This window comes from Rhynchophorus ferrugineus, unplaced genomic scaffold, assembly GCF_030347505.1.
Source record: "Rhynchophorus ferrugineus isolate W39M unplaced genomic scaffold, kcgeb_rfMv2 rfM3, whole genome shotgun sequence".
In the NCBI taxonomy this organism is placed as follows: domain Eukaryota; kingdom Metazoa; phylum Arthropoda; class Insecta; order Coleoptera; family Curculionidae; genus Rhynchophorus; species Rhynchophorus ferrugineus.
This window is the reverse complement of record NW_027472582.1, coordinates 54,655,072-54,675,256: the sequence shown is the minus strand read 5'-3', so window position 1 is coordinate 54,675,256 and position 20,185 is coordinate 54,655,072. Positions and strand designations below refer to the sequence as shown.

Here is a 20,185-nt window from a genome sequence, read left to right as displayed (position 1 = left end):
TATCCGTAACATATAAAAAAAATATAATATATTAACTAACATATTTGATATTATTTTTTTTACTAACTAACTATTTTTAACTCAGTTAACAGTTACTTTTACTGGAATTGAAAATATAGTTTAAAAAAAGACATAGTTACAATGTGCTATTTTGCAATAAAATCGTCATTATATTGAATGGTAATCGCTGATAAAAATAGATACAAAGAAATATAAAAAATGCAGTGCAATGTTTGTGGAGATAGATTCAATCGCATTAAAAGGTTATTGCTTTATAAACTATTAAAAAGCCTATGAAATTATTATACCGGATAGTTATCAATTAATCAAATAAGAGACTATTACAGATAAAATATTCCATATATTCTAAAAAGACACAAAAAGATATTCTTTCTGTATGATCACTCGATCGTGTTATCGACTAGAAGCTGCAAAATTTACCAGAGAATGAGTCTCCTATCGATTGTTATATTCTCCACTTCCAAATATCCTACTTTCTTAATATCTTAATAATTAAAGTACATTAGTAAATAGTAACAAAAACAGCAATTTCCATCTTAATAATAAAATTAATATAAAATTCATTTAGTAAACTGTTTATTAAATTCAACTCAATTTTAGATACAGGAGATGGGAAAAAATAATACGAACTTCTGACATATACACACTTCTTATTTATTAATAGAACCATAATTTGCTTTTAAAACAGCTGCAATTATTCGCAGAATAGATTCCTATAGTGTCTGAATAATTTCAAGTGGAACCCGCGAATTACTTCAATGATAGTGGAGAAGAAAATCAACTCCCCACTCTTTGTTCTCTCTGGGGATTGTGCTGGCCACGGTTATATACTTGATGATATTCAGATAATCGTCAAATAAATACTAAACTTTCTTGGCTGTACGAACAGCCGCATTATCATCTCGGAAATATGACAGTGTTTGGCAACAATATGTTAATAATAATAACTTCATTATTGAGGGAATCGAGATGTTCATTCGCAATTATCCGGTGGACATGAGAGGATCAGCTGAATATCATGGTATTGATTCTCAAATCAGAACGGAACCTCCCCCATACTAGACAGAGAGAAGTAGGCAGTCCGGGTCATAGGCTTCTTTTAGGGTTCCCCGTACATACGTAGATCCTGCCGTTTATAAGAAACAATGTAGATGATGACACATCGGACCAGCATGTTTTATATATGATGTAATTACCGGGGACATTGACACTCGCAAGATGTTAAACAACACCAACCGCTTGTTTTAACGGTCGCAGAAGAAAGCGTAAAGCACACTCAAATATAACCAACCAGATTAGACTTGGCATATAAACTGAGCAGTATATAAGCGTCGCATTATTTAAAGGAAAGCCGTGTTAGCAATATGCAACAATCAATACATGATGTTCACATTATTTTGTCTAAGCCCAGTATCTCCATAAAAATAAAAGTGCCATTTCAGCCAAAGCAAGTAGGGTCATCAAAACAAGTAATAATCGAAAGAGGTTCTGTATGATGAATACAGCAAAGTAGGCAAGTATTCTCCAATTAAGTGTTTTAATGTATTGATTTACAGTGATTTCCCATAATCATGTCGTTTGTATTCATCTTGCAGTCGCTTTATTTAATTAACTGAATTTTCATATTTATTCTATTGCGGTGAGTACCAGCGTATATATTTTATATGATGTATACAATGAATTATTATCATTCTTATTCACAGCGAGCCTGAACTAATTCGACACGAACTTGTACCATTTGGTTTTATTCCTTGCGATACCTTATAGGTTAAAATTGTAGTAAAAGAATTGAACATAAACTCTTATTTATACTTATATTCAGATTTTCTAAGCTTGTTCTTTTAACATTATTATTGGATCAAATATACTAATAGTCCCAGATAAAGACATTTAAAAAAAAATCAAAGTCACTTTATAATTTGATTGTGGAAGTGCAGTTAAACCCAACTACAAATAATAATATAACCGGCTTGGTGGCGCAGTGGTAAAGGCGATGGGACGGTCCTCCTACTGTTGCGATAGCCGCGGGTTCGAATCCTGCTGGGGCATGGTCGTAAATTTATGTTTGTGATTGTTTCAAATTTGTGAATGTTCTAGGCAAGAGTGTAAAATCCGACAAGGAAAATGATCCCAATCACGCCAGTAACCAGGCTGGGTAGGACCGGATATGTTCTGAGATGATTTCTAAAGTTAGTCACTCGCCAGTCGGTAGGATTAATGCTGACGAGCGTGGTTCAGAGCCCACGTTAAACATTAGGCCCAGTCCAGATAAACCCATACTTGGTAAAATGTGACTTTAAATATATATAAAAAAATAATAATAATAATAAGCTATTATGAAAGTTGGATTGCAGTAATTATTACAGTAAGAAGTTGATTTCTATGATGCTGAAATATATTTATATATTGATTAATTTTAAGTTAAGTTTTGAAACCGCTATTTTCTACTGTTACCCTCTTTTATAAAACGATTTAAATTTTTACTGCCAATATAATGTAATAAAATAACAAAATTAGACTGTAGAGTATAAAATGTTTGAAACAAATGATCAAAGATAAATAGATTTTAAAGACTAAATAGAATACTAAATATAAAAAAATTAAATTAAATTACTATTAATATAAAGATAGCAAATAGATATAAAAAAGAGCTAAAAATGAGAATAAAATCTAAAATAACTAACTTACAATTATCTAGCTGTAGAACAATATAAACACAAAACTTCCTTTTCGATAGCTGCCCGATAATTTATTTGGAATATTCAATGGTATTAATTAATTATTCAATATATATAGTATACCAGAGCCGTATAAATTAAATACGGCATAATATATCAACAATTTTTTTAATAAATATTTATCAATTAACATATATTTTAAATAAAATTATTTTCCACCATAAATTTCGATTGACTAATGAAATAATTGGAAAAATAAGATCGCTCTTATTTAATTTTATTTTAATTATATTTTTCAGATAATTATATAAACTCATTTGCTATATGAATATTTAACATAATTAAACACAGCCTTCCAATTCCGCATTATATATATATATATATATATATATATATATATATATATATATATATATATATATATATATATATATATATATATTTAATATATATATATATATATATATATATATATTTAATATATATATATATATATATTTAATATATATATATATATATATATATATATATATATATATATATATATATATATATATTATGAAATTATGGGACCTATCGCTACAGTGTTTCTCCAGAAAAAGAACAAAACACCACTCACCAACAACTTCTTGTTTGACGAATAATATAAAATATATAATTTTTTCAACAAATTAATTTAATTTTATCATCTTCTAATACTCTATACCTTGCTGATGTACACCACCTTGTACACAACAAGACTTTAGAGTTATAGATATTCTGATTCCATGCAAAATAACATAACTGACTTTTCTGAACTAACAAACATTTTTGCAGATGGAGCTGTCATAGGAGATCCAATTGTCACCATCGGTGTATAATACATTAATACATTACAGAAAACTCTTATTTTGTTACCTAACAATCTGTAGCGACCTTGAGGCATGTCGAATTTTACATCGTGGAATAACGGTCTACAAAATACCCAGAAATATAATCCCAGATGTTGAACACGGGCGGGGTGCCAGCAGCGCCAACTAGAACCCGACAATGAATAGCTGGCGGCAACCCCGAGACGTTTATCTGGGATGTTATTGAAGGGTATTTCCATATATTCAGTGCTCAACCCTCGTTTGGTTTAGACGTGTCACCATCGACTGCCCAAGCCTCGTTAACAGGTAACTCCGCTGCCATCCGTTTTATCATTTGTATTTTTCACATTTTTTTATATTGCCAATAAATAACGGACACAATGTAAACACCACTGTTTTATTTTATTTTACCTCCATTCACTGAGCCACATCATTTACCCTAAAAATCAATTAAATCACAATGATGCTGAACCGGTTCGAAATATGACTTTCAGTTAATTTGTATGGCAGCTATTTTGGCTCCTTTGGGATCTTTTCCATCAATAGGAATATAATTTCCATATAAGTCACACGTCCGGAAACAGTTCTTCAACTGATAAACTGCTAGGGATTTTGAAGAGGGTTTTTATTCAATTACTTCCAACATCTTCATTCTTTTTGTCCTTGACTTCAAATATATGTAAAAGGATTTAATCGCTGAAGCCAAAACTGACAAATGTGGTATACGGAGCAGCAACACCACAAGTTTCTAAAAGTATATGATGAGATTCGGAAGCAGGTTTCAAACAAAAAAAATTGCTGAAAATTTTTAAAATATGCCGAAAATATTGCAATGCAATTTTGAACAATCTATGATTAGACTCGCTATGTCCTGAATAAATCAATAACACTAAATGTAAAACTGTTATTTTTTTGTAGAAAAATATCAAAACCGTCGAAATTAATAGTTACAAACATTGCTAGTTCGCATTTTCCCCAATAGATCACTACAACTAATCAAAATACTAATATGTCAATTTAGTGAACAAAAAAGCAGTTAAGTCATATAAATACAAACAAATCTTTACATTTCAGGGTTAGTGCATTTTTGCAATTCATATTAGAAATATATCTGTATATCACAAAGGTACATTTCATTTTAATTTATTCGAAAAATTATTTTAAACACTAGTTCTCAGGAATAGACCACATTCATCAATTATCTAGTCCTATAATCAATAATTATATTTGGCAGTTTTATGGTTTGTATCCCCATATTATAGGCTATATAAAATATAATTGGAGAATTCCTGTTGCTTATAGTTACCTAAGTAAATTATTTTGCAATATACGCAAAACTGTGTAACTAAATACTACTAAGTCCCTAGATGCTAATATTGATCAGTTATAAATCATACTAAATGCTTGTGCATATTATAATCATTTTTCACTATAAAAAGACATTCATTGAGAAAAAATGGTACAATATATATATTAATCAAAATATTTCATGATTTGAATGGACCACTCACTTCGGCATTTCGAAAACTATATGCCAACCAACCCATGTTTCATAGATCTGAATAAGTGCTAATGAAAAGGCTATGTCTGATGAATACCTACTCTGGGTTCGAGCAAGCTTCCCATTCGAGGTGCAACGATAAATCCTTCACAATTTTTAACACATGAAAAATCATCCTCATTTTGTCTGACAGCTTCTATTACGATTTTATTTGCAACAATGCGTTGTTCAATTTTTTAATTGATGGCGGTAGACACCTGAAGTATCAAAATCACTCGGTCTTAACAACTGACAATACAGCACATCTTACTAGCTCCACCACATGCACAGCAAGATCGCTGTCGATCTAGACGGCTCTCTAACCATACATAACATTTTACACTTGAGATTATCGATATATTCACTTTTCATCTTTCTTGCCTAGCAAGCAATAAAACAGCGATGTTAAAAAGGATTGAAATAATACATTAAATGCAAAAATGTTGTTATATGTACATAAATGTCTGCTGTAAAGAGCTGATCAGAATAGAAACAGTAATACAACACAATACGAATTGAAAACGAAAAACTAAGAGAATACCTCCTAAAGCCTTAAAAACTATAAATTTCCTCTATTGGAGAAGAAGTATTAGTGGTGACGAGAAACCCAAGAGTTATTGGTCAATAATTCAAACAATTTACAGCTTAAAGAACGCGTAACTCCCAAATAATAATCCTTATTGACAGTTTGGAAAAGCGGAAGGAATCCATAATGAATCGTACAACATAACATTTTACGTCTTACTATATTTTTATCGCAGTAGTACACATAAACATTCTAATTATTAAAATATAATGACCTAGTATTGTATTTTTAAACCGCACCATGTAGTTTGTGTGATTTAAATAATTAAACAATTGACAATATGCAAAAAAGTATTGTTTAAATGGTAATGACCAAAAATACAAAAAAGAATTCATTTTAGATAAGCAGATTAAATAATGAAGGCTACAATAAATTAAAACATCGATATTTTTCTCATTTATATAGTAAAATAGATAAGAGAACAATTATTTGTTAAAAGTACAACCTAATTTGTAGCCTAATGCTATACTTAATTAGTAAATTTAACTAAAATTTAGTAATTAGGATAGAAAATTAGAATTATGAAACAAATTCTATATATATATAAATATTTTTCTTATTTATTACATTGTTACATACAGACCTATAATTTATATTTACAATATCTTAAATCTAGGTATATAACAAACGCTAGTTTTATTACATAAACCTTCAAAAGAAAGCTACTTCATGGAATTCGGCTCAAAAGTTTGCGAGTTATTGTGCTAAGAATGGCAGTATTTTCGTAATTTTCAAAATAATGGATAAAAAGAATTTCGTGTTTTAATTTTACACTGCCGAAAAATATCGTTCAAGCAAAGCAATGGATTGAAAAGTGTTATAAGGACTTCGCTCCATCAAAAACGACAGTAAAACGTTGGTTTGCTGACTGCAAACGTGTTCGTAGAGACACGGGTGATGCAGAACGTAGTGGACGTCCAAATGAAGTGGTAACATCAGAAAACATTTAAAAAATCCACAAAATCGTTTTGAATGATCGAAAAGTGAACTTGCGTGAGTTAGCTAACACCGTAAACATATCAAAGGAACGTGTTGGTGTTATATTGCATGAGCATTTGGCTATGAGAAAGCTCTGTTCAAAGTGGGTTCCGTATTTACTCACTGTTGACTCTTGATGGAGATTAAGTCGATGAATAAAACCAAAAAATACTGCACTTGTCATGTTAAGTAACTAAAGTCTCTACTCTAGCAACATTTGTGTATCATATGTGCTGCTTTTTATACACAAGATCAACGGATTTAATTCTTTTGGCTATGTATACTGTTCTGGTGTTATCCAAAGATTGCAACCCTTCCATATTAATATGAGAATGGAGTTTCTTCTCATATCTCCTTGCGATTGTCTTAATTTTCTAAGTTACCACGTCTTTTAGAAATTTATTCTGGAAAAGGTATATTATGTTTACATTGCTTTTCGGGGGGCATCCTTATAGTTGATATCCGTAGATCAACATAAGTTTTAAGACTTGCTTGGGTAGTAATATATGTACTGATAATTGTGATGATCAACTCGATTCCTTTCCCTTTATTTTTAACGTGTTCCTTCTAGCGATGCTGAGCATTGTTATGGAAATATGGAAATAAAAATTTATTAACAGTAATTTATTCAGAGGTCGCAAAGTAAGTTAATTTTTGACTTTTCTTAACCTAAAGTTACATAGCACCAAAAGACAGAGAAAACACAAGACACCATCCAACTAAAAATATAAATATACCCGAAGTCAAATAAATTAAAAAAAAACTTAACTTACTAGTACAGTTTACATTAACTGACTTGTCATTATCACGATTCACTAATTCAGCAATTCACTAACCAAAGTATCTGCTACTGATGAAAGAAAAATTTACCCCTTTTGTTTATATGTCGCCATTGCTATATGATGACAAAAAACAAAATCAGTGGCTCGAAGAGGAAAAATTCATATATAAACATTATATTAGATAAATATCAATCTAATATCTCAGAGTTAAAGTCTTCATATTAAAAAAATACAAAGTCTTTTATTTTAATTTTTTGTTTGTCACCGTTAATAAAAGTACTGTTCCAGTAGAACTGATGGAACCACAGTCAACAGTAGTATCCAGTGATATAACTGGGATTATCATTTAGACAAAAAAATTTGGAATAGATGACTAAAAGTTACTTGCGTATTTTGTAGTTTGAATAACTGACATCAATAATATCCAGTTACTTGAACTTTATTGCTATCTTTTTCTTAAAAATCACAAATGTCGAACATATTCGTATCGACATTATTCCCTAAAAACAAAAAACTATCAGCAATTACATTATTATCAGAACTTACTGCGCAGGTATAAAATAATTACTGATTTGCATTTCCTGATCAAATATATTTTTACAGGCATACCTTCCTCCCTGAATGCTATTTTATTTGTTGTTTAACAATTAAAATCATTAACGAACATTAAAGCTCCTTAAATATATCTAATCAGTGACATTAAAGTATTTGTTTCGTTAATTTTAATCTACCATAAAAACGTGGTTCATAATAAATGCATTTTTACATAATCTACATTAAGAGAAAATTATTACAGATATTTATTCTCATTAGTAAAATAATATAATAGACAAAAATATTTAATTAAGATATAAAACCACTGTTTTCTAATAAAGCTTAATTATCCTAATCTCTTGATTTTTTTTGTTTTAAAAATTGTGCACATAATTTGGTTGTTAATACTTAAATTTTTACTATTCCATGTAGACGATATTATATAAATATTGTATCGTATGAAACGTTATTGTTAGTGTTAGTGTGAGTTATTGCAACGTTAGTAAGAATTATTTAATATAAACATGTCTAAATCTGAAGAGATAGTAATATCGGGAATTGCCGGTAGATATCCCACGTGCAACAATGTAGCTGAATTCCAATCTGCTCTCTTAAATGGTGTGGATATGGTTACAGAAGATTCCAAGCGTTTCCAACCAGGTAACAATTATTATTGCTATGTGGTAAATTGGCATTATAACCCTTGTCTTTATTGAAAATATTTTTGGGTAAATAAATCTCAAAATAATTTTGTGGAGTGGCTGAAACCTCGATTTTATTGAATTAAATATTGTGCCTAGCGTTCATCCGGTGTTCAACCAAAGTTGACCCTATGCGAGTGTGTTTTAATCGGTGTACTATCCTTCTAGTTTTTCGTACGTATAATTGTCCAAGCTCATAACTCACTTTATATACGCCTGTTACAATAATATATATACGCATTATATAATTTTTCGTGTTTTCTATCTTTTTAATATTGATAGCAACTCATTTTATTCAAGCATGCCCTTAAAAATAATGGTGTACATAACATAAAACTTCTCATTTAAGTGTTTCTATAATATTTTTTGGTTTAAACTTTAATTCTTGGTATACAAACCTTAACAAGAAAATCATCACTTAAAAACTATATAACATCAGAACTAACGTTCACAGGTTACTTCTCAATAAAATATATCCACTGTTATTTTTCTAAAACACTGTCTGCTGATGTTCTTTCGGCTAACAAAAGAAATTATATCAAACATAAAAACATTAAATCTAATAATTTTGTTGATGCAAATAAGTTTAGAATCATCTAACATCAAATACATTCTATAAAAGGGCTCTTCGGTACACCACGGAAGACTGGTAAAATCGATAACATAGAATATTTTGACGCCGATTTTTTTGGAGTAACTTCGAAACAGGCCAATGTTATGGATCCAAGACACAGAGTTACTATTGAAACGGTTTTTGAAGCAATTGTAGATTCTGGATATAATCCAAAAGAACTTAGGGGTTCCAGAACAGGTAATTACTAATTTGTACAATATTATATTATGCTTTATTTGCATTTCAGAGAGTTGTCTTTTATATTTCAAGATCACCAATTATTATTTCCAATTATATTTTCTCTTTATAAATTCAATCTGAAATGAGAAACTAGTTTAAATTTAAAGTTTATTAGAGGATAATTAAATGACTTTTATATATCGAAATAAACACGTTTTGTTCCACAAATGGATCCTAAACATACCTAATAAATTGAGGTTAAAATGTATTAAATTGTTGTAGGTATTTTAGTCAGAAAAAAAATGTTCAGAAACAACAACAAGCAACTGTTAACCAACTAAACATAATTGTTAAATTCGATAATTTTCACATTATTATGCATAGAATAACTGTTTTTAATATATTATTGTTGAGAATAAAGATACTAAACATGAAACTCTCATAATTACGTTTTAGGTATTCGTTACTTTTATTATTTTATTTAAATAATTCTGCTTCCAAAACAGTATCAACAGTTTTCAAACGTTTACATATTTATCTGTTCCGAAAAAGTTATTTCAGGAGGCCACCGAAATAGAGAAAAAATAAAGACAGTTTACCTCAATGTTTGAATTTCTTAATTCATTAAAAAACTTCTGAGAAACATTTTACTGTTTTAATGGTATTCCGAGCTAAAAATAGGACGTCGTTTTGACAGTTTTTGTTTTTATACCGACACAATATTTTATAACTTTCTAATGGTATATTGTAATTCCATCTATTAAATTACAAGTTATAAATTTTAATGAGACAGCTTTGGTTCTTTTCAAAACAACCTATTAAACAGAATTTTTTGTATTCCTGATGGGGATACTGTTGAAGTTATTGTTAAAATTGTCATGGAAGTTTGAAAAATCAATTATTATTAAATAAATCAATTAATCAATTAAATTAATATTAAATAATAAAAATTATTTGGTATATATATGGATGAAATATTACTATACACCCAAATCAAAATTTGATATTAAAGAAGTTTCGCAGAGACTAATGTTTCCATTATATAAAAAATAAGAGGAGCAGTAGAATGAAATATCATTCTTTAGCTAAACTAGCGTCATTTCGCGACTATACAATAGTACGGTGTTCTTTTAAAGGGGCCATAAAAAAGACATAAATTGAATATATAAAATAATAAATTAATAAATAAATAATATTAATAACCTAAACAGCCCCCCTGTTTTGTTTGGTTTAAAAGTATAAATAGTGTATACACTATTTTAAAATGAACACAAATACGGAACCACAATAATAACGAAGTAGAGGTTCTATCCAGACAGTAAACATCAGCACCAATACCGAAGTGGTAATGTTCAGTAACACCAAACTTGGAATAGACTAGATTCTATGAAAAAAATCGATTTCTTGTAGAAATCCGAGGAGTCTGTCTGTATATCCTCATGTTAAGGCATTTCTAAAATTTTCTAGCCCATACTTAGTTCTAATTTGGATGAGCCGTAGGTAATCGTTCGGTATGTGGTAGACTGAAATAGAGGCATGGTAACCAAACTCACAGTGAAAAACCCAATCTGTAGATTAAAGCTTAAAAAACAAATCTTTTTAACTCTCAACACTAATAGTAATCAATTCAGTTACAGTTTCGGTAATTCAAGTTGAAAATTGTAGGTTAATATCCGCGATTTAATTTCGTTTTTATCAAAAAAAAATCACTGTACATTAATAATCACAAAAGGTCAAAAAGATCAAAATATACATGCCCTTAAAAATGTCCACAATTCCAATTGTTCAAACATCAATTGACACATGACAGCACCAATTCCGAAATATAAAAGGCAACGCTCATGATATTAAGATTTTTATGTTTCTTAAAATAAATGTCATGTTTTGTACTCTTAATGCTAAAACACTGGTAAGTATATTTTTATAAACCTAGGTGTATATGTTGGTCTTGGCTATTTGGATACCCAAAAACATTCTGAAGATGACGAAAACACATTCGGATACAAACTTGTTGGTTCATCTTTAGCTCTAATAGCTAACAGAACTTCCTTTTGCTTTGACTTCCGTGGACCCAGTTACGCCATGGACACCGCCTGTTCTTCTAGTTTATACGCCCTAGCTACAGCAGTTAAAGCAATAGAGAATGGCGATATTGATAACGCTATGGTGTCAGGTATGGTCCATTATCCTCTTGTGAATGAAGAATTAGCAACAGTATATTTTGTAGCTGTTACCGTAATTTTTAATCCATATGATACGAAGGAATATGTTCTGCTGAAGCTTTTAGCGAAGGATGGAAACTGTAAAGTGTTTTCAAAAAATAGAGATGGTTTCGTTAGATCTGAAGCCGTCGTAACTCTTTTCCTTCAAAGAAAATCTTTATGCAGAAGACACTATGCAACTGTTTTAGGCAAATTATTTAATATATAAACTAAAATAATATTTATTTTAATATATATTTTTATGAATAGGAGCTGGAATGAATTGCGATGGATTTAAGGCTGAAGGCATAAATGTTCCTTCAGGTCAAAGCCAGTCTGATTTGATTAAAACCTTGTACGAGAGCAAACATTTGAATGTTAACGATGTATCCTATGTGGAAATACATGGAACGGGAACTCTAATAGGGGATCATATTGAATGTAAATCGATAAGTGAAATGTTTTGTTCAGATCGAAAGGTAAGTAATTTCATTGGATTTGGTAAACGTGTGTGCCTGAAGTCAAAAGCAACTTAAACTAATCTCTTCAGTATATTAATCTTAAACAGCGCAGGATATGTGGAACTTCTCTACTGGTGTTTATTATGGTTGAAACAAGAAATATTTATGAGAATATTATGGCCGACAATATTGGCCCGACTTTTATACTTTACAAGTTCTGTGGTTTAATTCGCTGCAATCTTCTGATTGACTGCGTGTTGTCCCGATTAAATTGGCTTTATTACTGGATTATAAACTAATCTCTTTGATTTTAGGTTATATTGAAAGTATCTTCCGACTAACTTGTACACTTGCTTGACTTTGAGTCTAATCTACTTTGCTTTTCGTCTAAGATGGAGTTATTTAGATAACTCTGCTTGAGTAATCGAGCATCCACCAAGTGATATAATTAGATATTTGTTATTTAGCCGTAATGCAAAATTAACTTGGACAGATTTGGAGCTACAAAGCTGTGTTTTCCAGTTTCTAGTCCATTTGTCGATTTTGCTGACTGCTACTTATAATTTTTCTACAGCATTAACCAAATATACATCTTTTGCCATGATAACTGTGTAGTCAGAAAATGCTCCTTTTGTTATGAGGTGAAATTATTATAAAATCGTTATACTCCCTAAAAATTGTACCAAGAATTCGAATATTATATAGATCGTATAAATTACCAGTAATGAACAGAAAAATTATTGAAATATGAATATGTATGACAAATTATCTTACAGATCAATACAATTACGTTGGATAAAGATATATTTTTCAAAAGTAATGTCAAACCTGTCCAAAACCTACTACCTAATATGTTTTTGATACGGGCCATAAACAGAAAAATGGAAAATAATTTAAAATCAATAAATAATAATTAATATATAACAATTAATATTAAACATGTTACTTTAATAATGGGGTAAATATCGTCCCTGCTTTTAAATATGTTAAGTTTATTTTGTTCAGAAATTATTATTATATATTTCAAGACAAAGTAATATATATATATATATATATATATATATATATATATATATATATATATATATATACATATATATACATATATATACATATATTCAAAGACAAGGTAAGTTGTCTTCAGCATAAAATACTCTCCATTGCCCTTATGTCCAAACAAAAAGCAAGCTCAAATCAAAATTACACAACCATAGTTCAAAGCTAATTTTGTATCTTCGATTAGTTGGATATCTCATTCACTTTCGATTCATTCATTTTAAACTTATTTTTATACGACCACAACTCCTGTTTTCCTAAACATAATTTACGTAATCTATCAATTGCGGATTCTTCGCTCGATCTTCTGAATAATTGAAACTGAAGCATCTTCTAACAGATCCAAAGAACATCGGCGTTGAAAAGTTTTTCTATCAATCTTTGACCGAAAATGTTCTAATATTATCAGCGGTGGAAGTAGTTATCCAAGATATTTCACTTTTGTTGTTGCAGCAGAAAATCTTCCAAATAATGATTTTTGTATCCAAACGTCTCACGCCCAAGCTAATAACAGGTAAATTGAAAAGTCCCCGACCTGACACATAGATGGCGCTACTAGAAATAAATCCATATGTTTTTTAGTTAGCGCTAACCCTCAAAAGATGCGTGTATAGGATCATTAGTTTGTGAATTATAGCATTTTGAATAAAACAACTTTTGTTATTGTAAAAAAATTGACAAAAAGGAATTTCGTGCGTTGAGAAGATATTGCTTTTTGAAGGGAAAACATACAGTTGAAGCAAAAACTTGGCTTGATGCCGAGTTTCCGGACACTGTCCCTAGAAAATCAACCATCAAGGATTGGAATGCTAAGTTTATACGTGGTGAAATGAGCACTGAAGACGGTGAACGCAGTGGATATCGAAAAAAGTTGTTACCGACCGAAAACATTTTAAAAAATCCACAGAATGACTTTGAATGACCCTAAATTGAAATTGAATGAAACAGCAGACACTCTAAAAATATCAGCTGAACGTGTACATCATATCATTCACGAATATTTGGGTATGAGAAAGCTCTATGCAAATTGAATGTAGCACGAGCTCACTTTTGACCAAAAACAACGACGAGTTGATGATTCGGAGCAGTGTTTGAAGATGATCAAGCTTAATAAACCCGAGTATTTGCGTCGATATGTGACAACGGAAGAAACGTGGCTCCATCATTTCACTCCGATGTCCAATCGACAGTCATCCGAGTGGACTGCACGCGTTGAACCAGCTCCAAAGCACGGGAAAACGCACCAGTCTACTGGCAAGGTTATGGCCTCTGTATTTTGGAATGCGCATGGAATAATTTTCATTGACTACCTTTAAAAAGGGAGGACCATCAACAGCGACTACTACGACTACTACTACTACGTAGCGTTATTGGACCAGTTGAAGAACGAAATCGACGAAAAACCGCCGCATTTGAAGAAAAACAAAGTTCTGCTTCACCAAGACAGTGCACCATATCACAAGTCAGTGAAAACGATGGCAAAAATCCATTCATCCTCCGTGTTTTCCAGATCTGGCCGCCAACGTCTATATCCTGTTCTCAGGTCTTGAAAGAATGCTCGCTGGGAGGAAATTTTCGTCGAATGAAGAGGTGATCGCCGAAACTGAGGCTTATTTTCGTCACTATAATCAATGTATCACCCTTGAATGGAATTATGTTGAATAAAAAAACTAATTTTGCCAAAAAAATGTATTTTACTATGGTAGGCCGGGGATTTTTTAATTGACCTATTACCGTCTATAACAATACGGCTATTAGTTAACTGATTTTTAATGTGATCTCGGTATAAACTAATATAATGTGTATGAATATACAAGAAAGAATATTTGAATTACTGATATTGAGTATTCTATAAACATTCTTGTAAAAATGTAAATATTGAGCTTACAGCTTACAGACAGCAGCTTCTGCATAACAATATCCAGTGGCGTTCATGATTCATGATGTATATTGTTATAAGTAAAAATTATTAGAACGGAATAATATTTAACAAAAATTAATAGTTTAGCCTCGACCCTTAATTGCCAGATTGAAGAAATCAAGAGATTGGTCGCCTATTTGAAAATGTCGTGAAGTGGAGATATCAGTATTTTTCTATCTATTTGGTCACTGCGTAATTAAACAACGCATTCCAAAGAAACTATTCAGATGAATGGGTAAATCGCCCAGAGACAACATCAGAATCAAAAAAAATCTGAAAACAAATATAGTCTCTGAAACTGTAATCAAGCAACACTTAAAGCAGTTTCTAAGCAATTGAAAGTTACAATAATAAATCACATATAATTCAATATTGAAAAAAAAATGTGTTCGCAAACATAAATAATGAATTTTTTCAGGATCCTTTATTGGTTGGATCAGTAAAATCCAACATGGGTCATGGTGAAATGTCCGCTGGACTATGCGGTGTTTCCAAAGTTATAATCGCTATGGAAACTGGTACTATTCCGGCCAATTTACATTGTGACGATATAGATATGACCCTTCCTGGATTGGATACTGGCAAATTAAAGGTATGTTTGCATTAAATTTTAGCTAATATTATTCATATGATTATTCAAGTACAATTACTTTATTTGTGGTTTTTAATTATGGAGAATAAGATATTTGTTAAGATATAAGGAGCGTAAATTAATTTTGATGTTTTTGTATAAATTCAAAGCTTCACTTTGGAAAATACTGCATATTGTTGGGAGTACAAATACGTCTGTGTAGGCTGTTATCTTAAATTATATATTAAACATGTAATATCGCATATGTTTCATTCACAGTATTGTGTATATACGCCCACATATATCAAGTTTAAATAAAATAATGAAACAAAAATGCTACCAAATATATATAGTTAATTTGAATATTATAGTACATCTAATGCAGTTAGTTATAAAACTACAATAACTTAAAAGTTAGAATTGTTCTATTATATTTACTTTGAACTCTTTTCTCCACCACACGCGAGGTAAATCTCTAGGCGCTTTGTTTATGTAGTGGTATCCCCTTGGAAGCCTAATCTACCTAATTAACAATTGTACATCCAAGTAATAGATTTTTCCTTCATTAGAGAGCATATTAACCTTTTACATTTAGTTCCTCTTTCCTTGGATGATGTGTTTCCTTGTCAATTCATTCTAACATCACTGCATTTTTTATTTCTTGTGCTACTACCATTCTTGATAAAATTAATCACTGAATTATCCCTAATGTATTTGCCATATCTGCAAAACAGTTGGTAGTTTTTCTTTCCACATCGATTTTAACCTAATACCCATGTACGTTCTGAACAATTGCACACATATCTAATGAACATAAATCTTTCACACTCTAACAATGTGATTCCTTACAATTTTCGTAAGTTAATTATATACCCACCTTTAGTTGTTTCCATCTCATCACCCTGTCTTGGAAATAATCAGCATTTAATCATAATCCCATATTTAGAAAGTTTAACTCAAGTGAATAACTAAGCTGTTCATTTCCAATCTAACGAAAGTGTGTTCACGATTCCATCATTTCTCAATTTCGTCTTCAATGTATCTGATCGGGATCGTCCAAACCAAACCAAAGCATTAACCTTTCCTGTTTCCAGCATGAAACACAATATATTTGCAATAAATTATTAATAAATGTTATGACTAATAAAACCTAATCAATTGTTATTCCAACGTTAACATTTTTCAATCAACTTTAGTTGTCTTAACACTATTTTTATTTCATCTTGCCATGAGTGACCGTTGTGTATACTGGTCCCATTCTGAAATATCTATATCTCATCTAAATACACAAATTGAAATAATACATTTTTGATTATTATAATATAAATAATATAATCAGCTTTTAAAAATTGGGTTCCTTTAAAAGCAATATATGGAATTTCCATTAAACCTCTTCGATATTTTACAAACTAACAGTTTCCTCTGAAATTATTGTATTAAATTATGTATATATTAATAAAACCACTCACTGTTTTTATGGATTTCATATATTTGATATCTGGTAGTGCTAACATCAAGCTGATCTTGATTCGTCACTCGCTTCGTATGAGAACGGTTTCTTTTCGGTGAATCTAAGATAAGGTTTTTCATTTTTCTAGATATTACAGTGGCCATATTCATACTAATATTTACTGCAGCTCCAACGCGCTAAAAATATTTTCAATAAAAACAGCAGCAAATTAATATTTAACAGTAAAAATATTTACCTCTCCAACGAATTTTATGGCAAGAGGTGGCCTCTATTATATCGTTCCTATTAGAAATAATTGATACGAGTGGCAATCTGTTCAATATGGCACCGGCATTTTTAATCAGAATAAAAATAAGGAGCGATTTGAAATGTATGAAAACAAGCAAAGCAATAAAACAACCTCTGCAGATTAATAACCTGTAACTAATTTGAAGAATTCTGCATACGTTTAACAACCGAGCGACTAGACCGAGTTTACAAAGTGCGGCCGGCAATACATTAAACATATTGATGACGTATGTTAACAGCAACTTTGAAAAGTCTATGCATAAGCATGCATAGTGGTATATCTAATAAGCATTAGATTTGTAATATATTTTTCCGCATTTTTGGACATAACCAGATACTACTATTTTCCATATACTGGTAATATGTAGCCCATCAGAGTTTATCCAATAGTAAATAATTACCAAGCATTTCCATAACAATAGAAATACTTCTCAACAAGACGTGACATCAATCGGAAAGCAATGATCCAAAGAGACTTTATTAGAATACTTTACTTTAATAGAAGACATAGCTTAAATGCTTCCATGTAGATTTTTACAATTTCACTACAAAAACTAAGAATTCTTCTTCCAGTTCTCAGCTCAAATGCGTTAATAACAATTAATACGTTTGGTATTTTTATAATAGTTTTGGTTAATCTAGGTATGTTCAATCAACTATATCAAAATCGGCACTTTTGAAATACTTAAACCAATATTAGCACCTACTTAATATCAATCAACATGATCACTCATGTTTTTACTTAAATTTATATATTTATTTTATATAGGTTGTAACCGAAAACACTAAATGGAATGGTGGCATTGTATCACTTAATTCCTTCGGATTTGGTGGTGCCAACGCACATGTAATTCTCAAGTCTAATCCGAGGCAGAATGTCAAATCAAATCTGGATGTGCATAGATTGGTAACAGTCTCTGGTCGTACTTACGATGCTGTTCAGCATTATATTAACGGAGTAAGGACAATTTCCAGTGATGCAGAAGCATTAGCCCTTATAGACGCCATTCATAAGTTTAACATCGATGGACATACTTATAGAGGGTGAGTACATTCAACCAGTGATTTATACAGAAGACAAAAGAAAATATTGTAGATATGTGACTCTTGGCGATGACCCAACCATGGATATTCAAAGGGTGGAAAGCAAACAACGACCGATTTGGTTTATTTATAGTGGAATGGGCAGTCAGTGGACTGGGATGGCAAGAGATTTTATGAAAATCGATGTTTTCAAACAGACTTTTACTAAATGTCATGACGCGTTGAAACCTTATCATCTGGATTTGTTTAAGATCATTTCTAGTGATGATCCAACTACCTTAGAAGATGTCACTAATTGCTTTTCTGTAATAACAGCGGTTCAAATTGCTCTTACTGATGTTCTAAAATCGATTGGAATTGAAGCTGATGGGTTTGCAGGGCATTCATTAGGAGAAACATGTAAGGTTTTTAATAAATAATATTAATAATTTAATGAAACTATGTTTCATTTTAATAGTTAAAATAATATCAATTGTTAAACATATCATTATAGAGATAAAAGTTTTGTTTGGTTTCTGTAAGATAACATATCACTTCGTTAGATGGACTTGAAATTTGAAAACGAACTAATGCAGGTAGAGCCAAAAATCTCAAACATAAACCAAACAACGGTAAAATGAAACCAGTATGCTGAGGAGGTTCGCAGAGTAGTAGAAAATGACACTGTTTTTAAAAATTAACCATTATGATAATTAATAAATACCATTAATAATGATTAGAGGGTACAAAAGTGGTGAAGAATTAATAGTAGCTCCGACACCTTCTACCCTCTTAGCTCTCCATATAAATCAGTAAACATGTTGAAACTGTTATAATGTAGGTTAGAGATCAGAAACCAAGGGAAATAGGCAGATATAAGGCTTTAATTTTGGAAAACTAAAAAATCTAGTCATTAAAAGCTTAGTAAAATAATGATAAAACTTTAAATAACAGGTCAAGAGAAATGTCCTCGGCCTGACACATAGATGGCGCTACTAGAATTACATCTATACGTTTTCTAGTTAACCCTAACCCTCAAAACATGCATGTATAGATTTAACAGCTGTCGGATCATTAATTTATGAATTATAGCATTTTAAGTGAAGCAACTTTTATTATTGTGAAAAAAAAATTGATAAAAAGGAATTTCGCGTGTTGATAAAATATTGCTTTTTGAAAGAAAAAATGAGGCAAAAACTTGGCTTGATGCCGAGTTTCCGGACGCTGCCTCTGGAAAATCAACCATCAATAATTAGTATGCTAAGTTTACACGTAGTGAAATAAGCACGGAAGACGGTGAACGTAGTGTACGTCCAAAAGAGGTTGTTACCGAAGAAAACATTAAAAAAATCCACAAAATGATTTTGAGTGACCGTAAATTGAAACTGAATGAAATAGCAGACACTCTAAAGATATCAACAGAACGTGTACATCATATCATTCACGAATATTTAGGTATGAGAAAGCTTTGTGCAAAGTGGATGAAGCGCAAGCTCACTTTTAACCAAAAATAATGACGAGTCGATGATTCGGATCAGTGTTTGAAGATGATCAAGCGTAGTAAACCCGAATTTTTGCGTCGATATTGGACAATGGATGAAACGTAGCTCCAACATTTAACTCCGAAGACCAATCGACAGTCATCCGAGTGGACTGCACACGATGAACCCGCTCCAAAGTGTGAGAAAACGCTACAGTCGGCTGGCAAGTTTATGACGTCTGTATTTTG

General features: G+C 30.9%; 1 protein-coding gene across 1 annotated transcript in view; it reads left to right on the top strand.

The window, feature by feature from the left end:
• The first annotated feature begins 8,459 nt into the window (after positions 1–8,459).
• The window catches only part of LOC143193480 (fatty acid synthase), a 28,503-nt gene continuing 16,777 nt past the window's right edge, over positions 8,460–20,185 (top strand). Inside the window, exons 1-8 of the mRNA XM_076399709.1 lie at positions 8,460–8,630; positions 9,294–9,482; positions 11,398–11,637; positions 11,692–11,874; positions 11,936–12,144; positions 15,522–15,695; positions 18,203–18,477; positions 18,530–18,876. Coding sequence (XP_076255824.1) covers positions 8,495–8,630; positions 9,294–9,482; positions 11,398–11,637; positions 11,692–11,874; positions 11,936–12,144; positions 15,522–15,695; positions 18,203–18,477; positions 18,530–18,876 — 1,753 coding nt within the window. The 5' untranslated portion in view covers positions 8,460–8,494. The remainder of the gene's footprint in view (positions 8,631–9,293; positions 9,483–11,397; positions 11,638–11,691; positions 11,875–11,935; positions 12,145–15,521; positions 15,696–18,202; positions 18,478–18,529; positions 18,877–20,185) is intronic.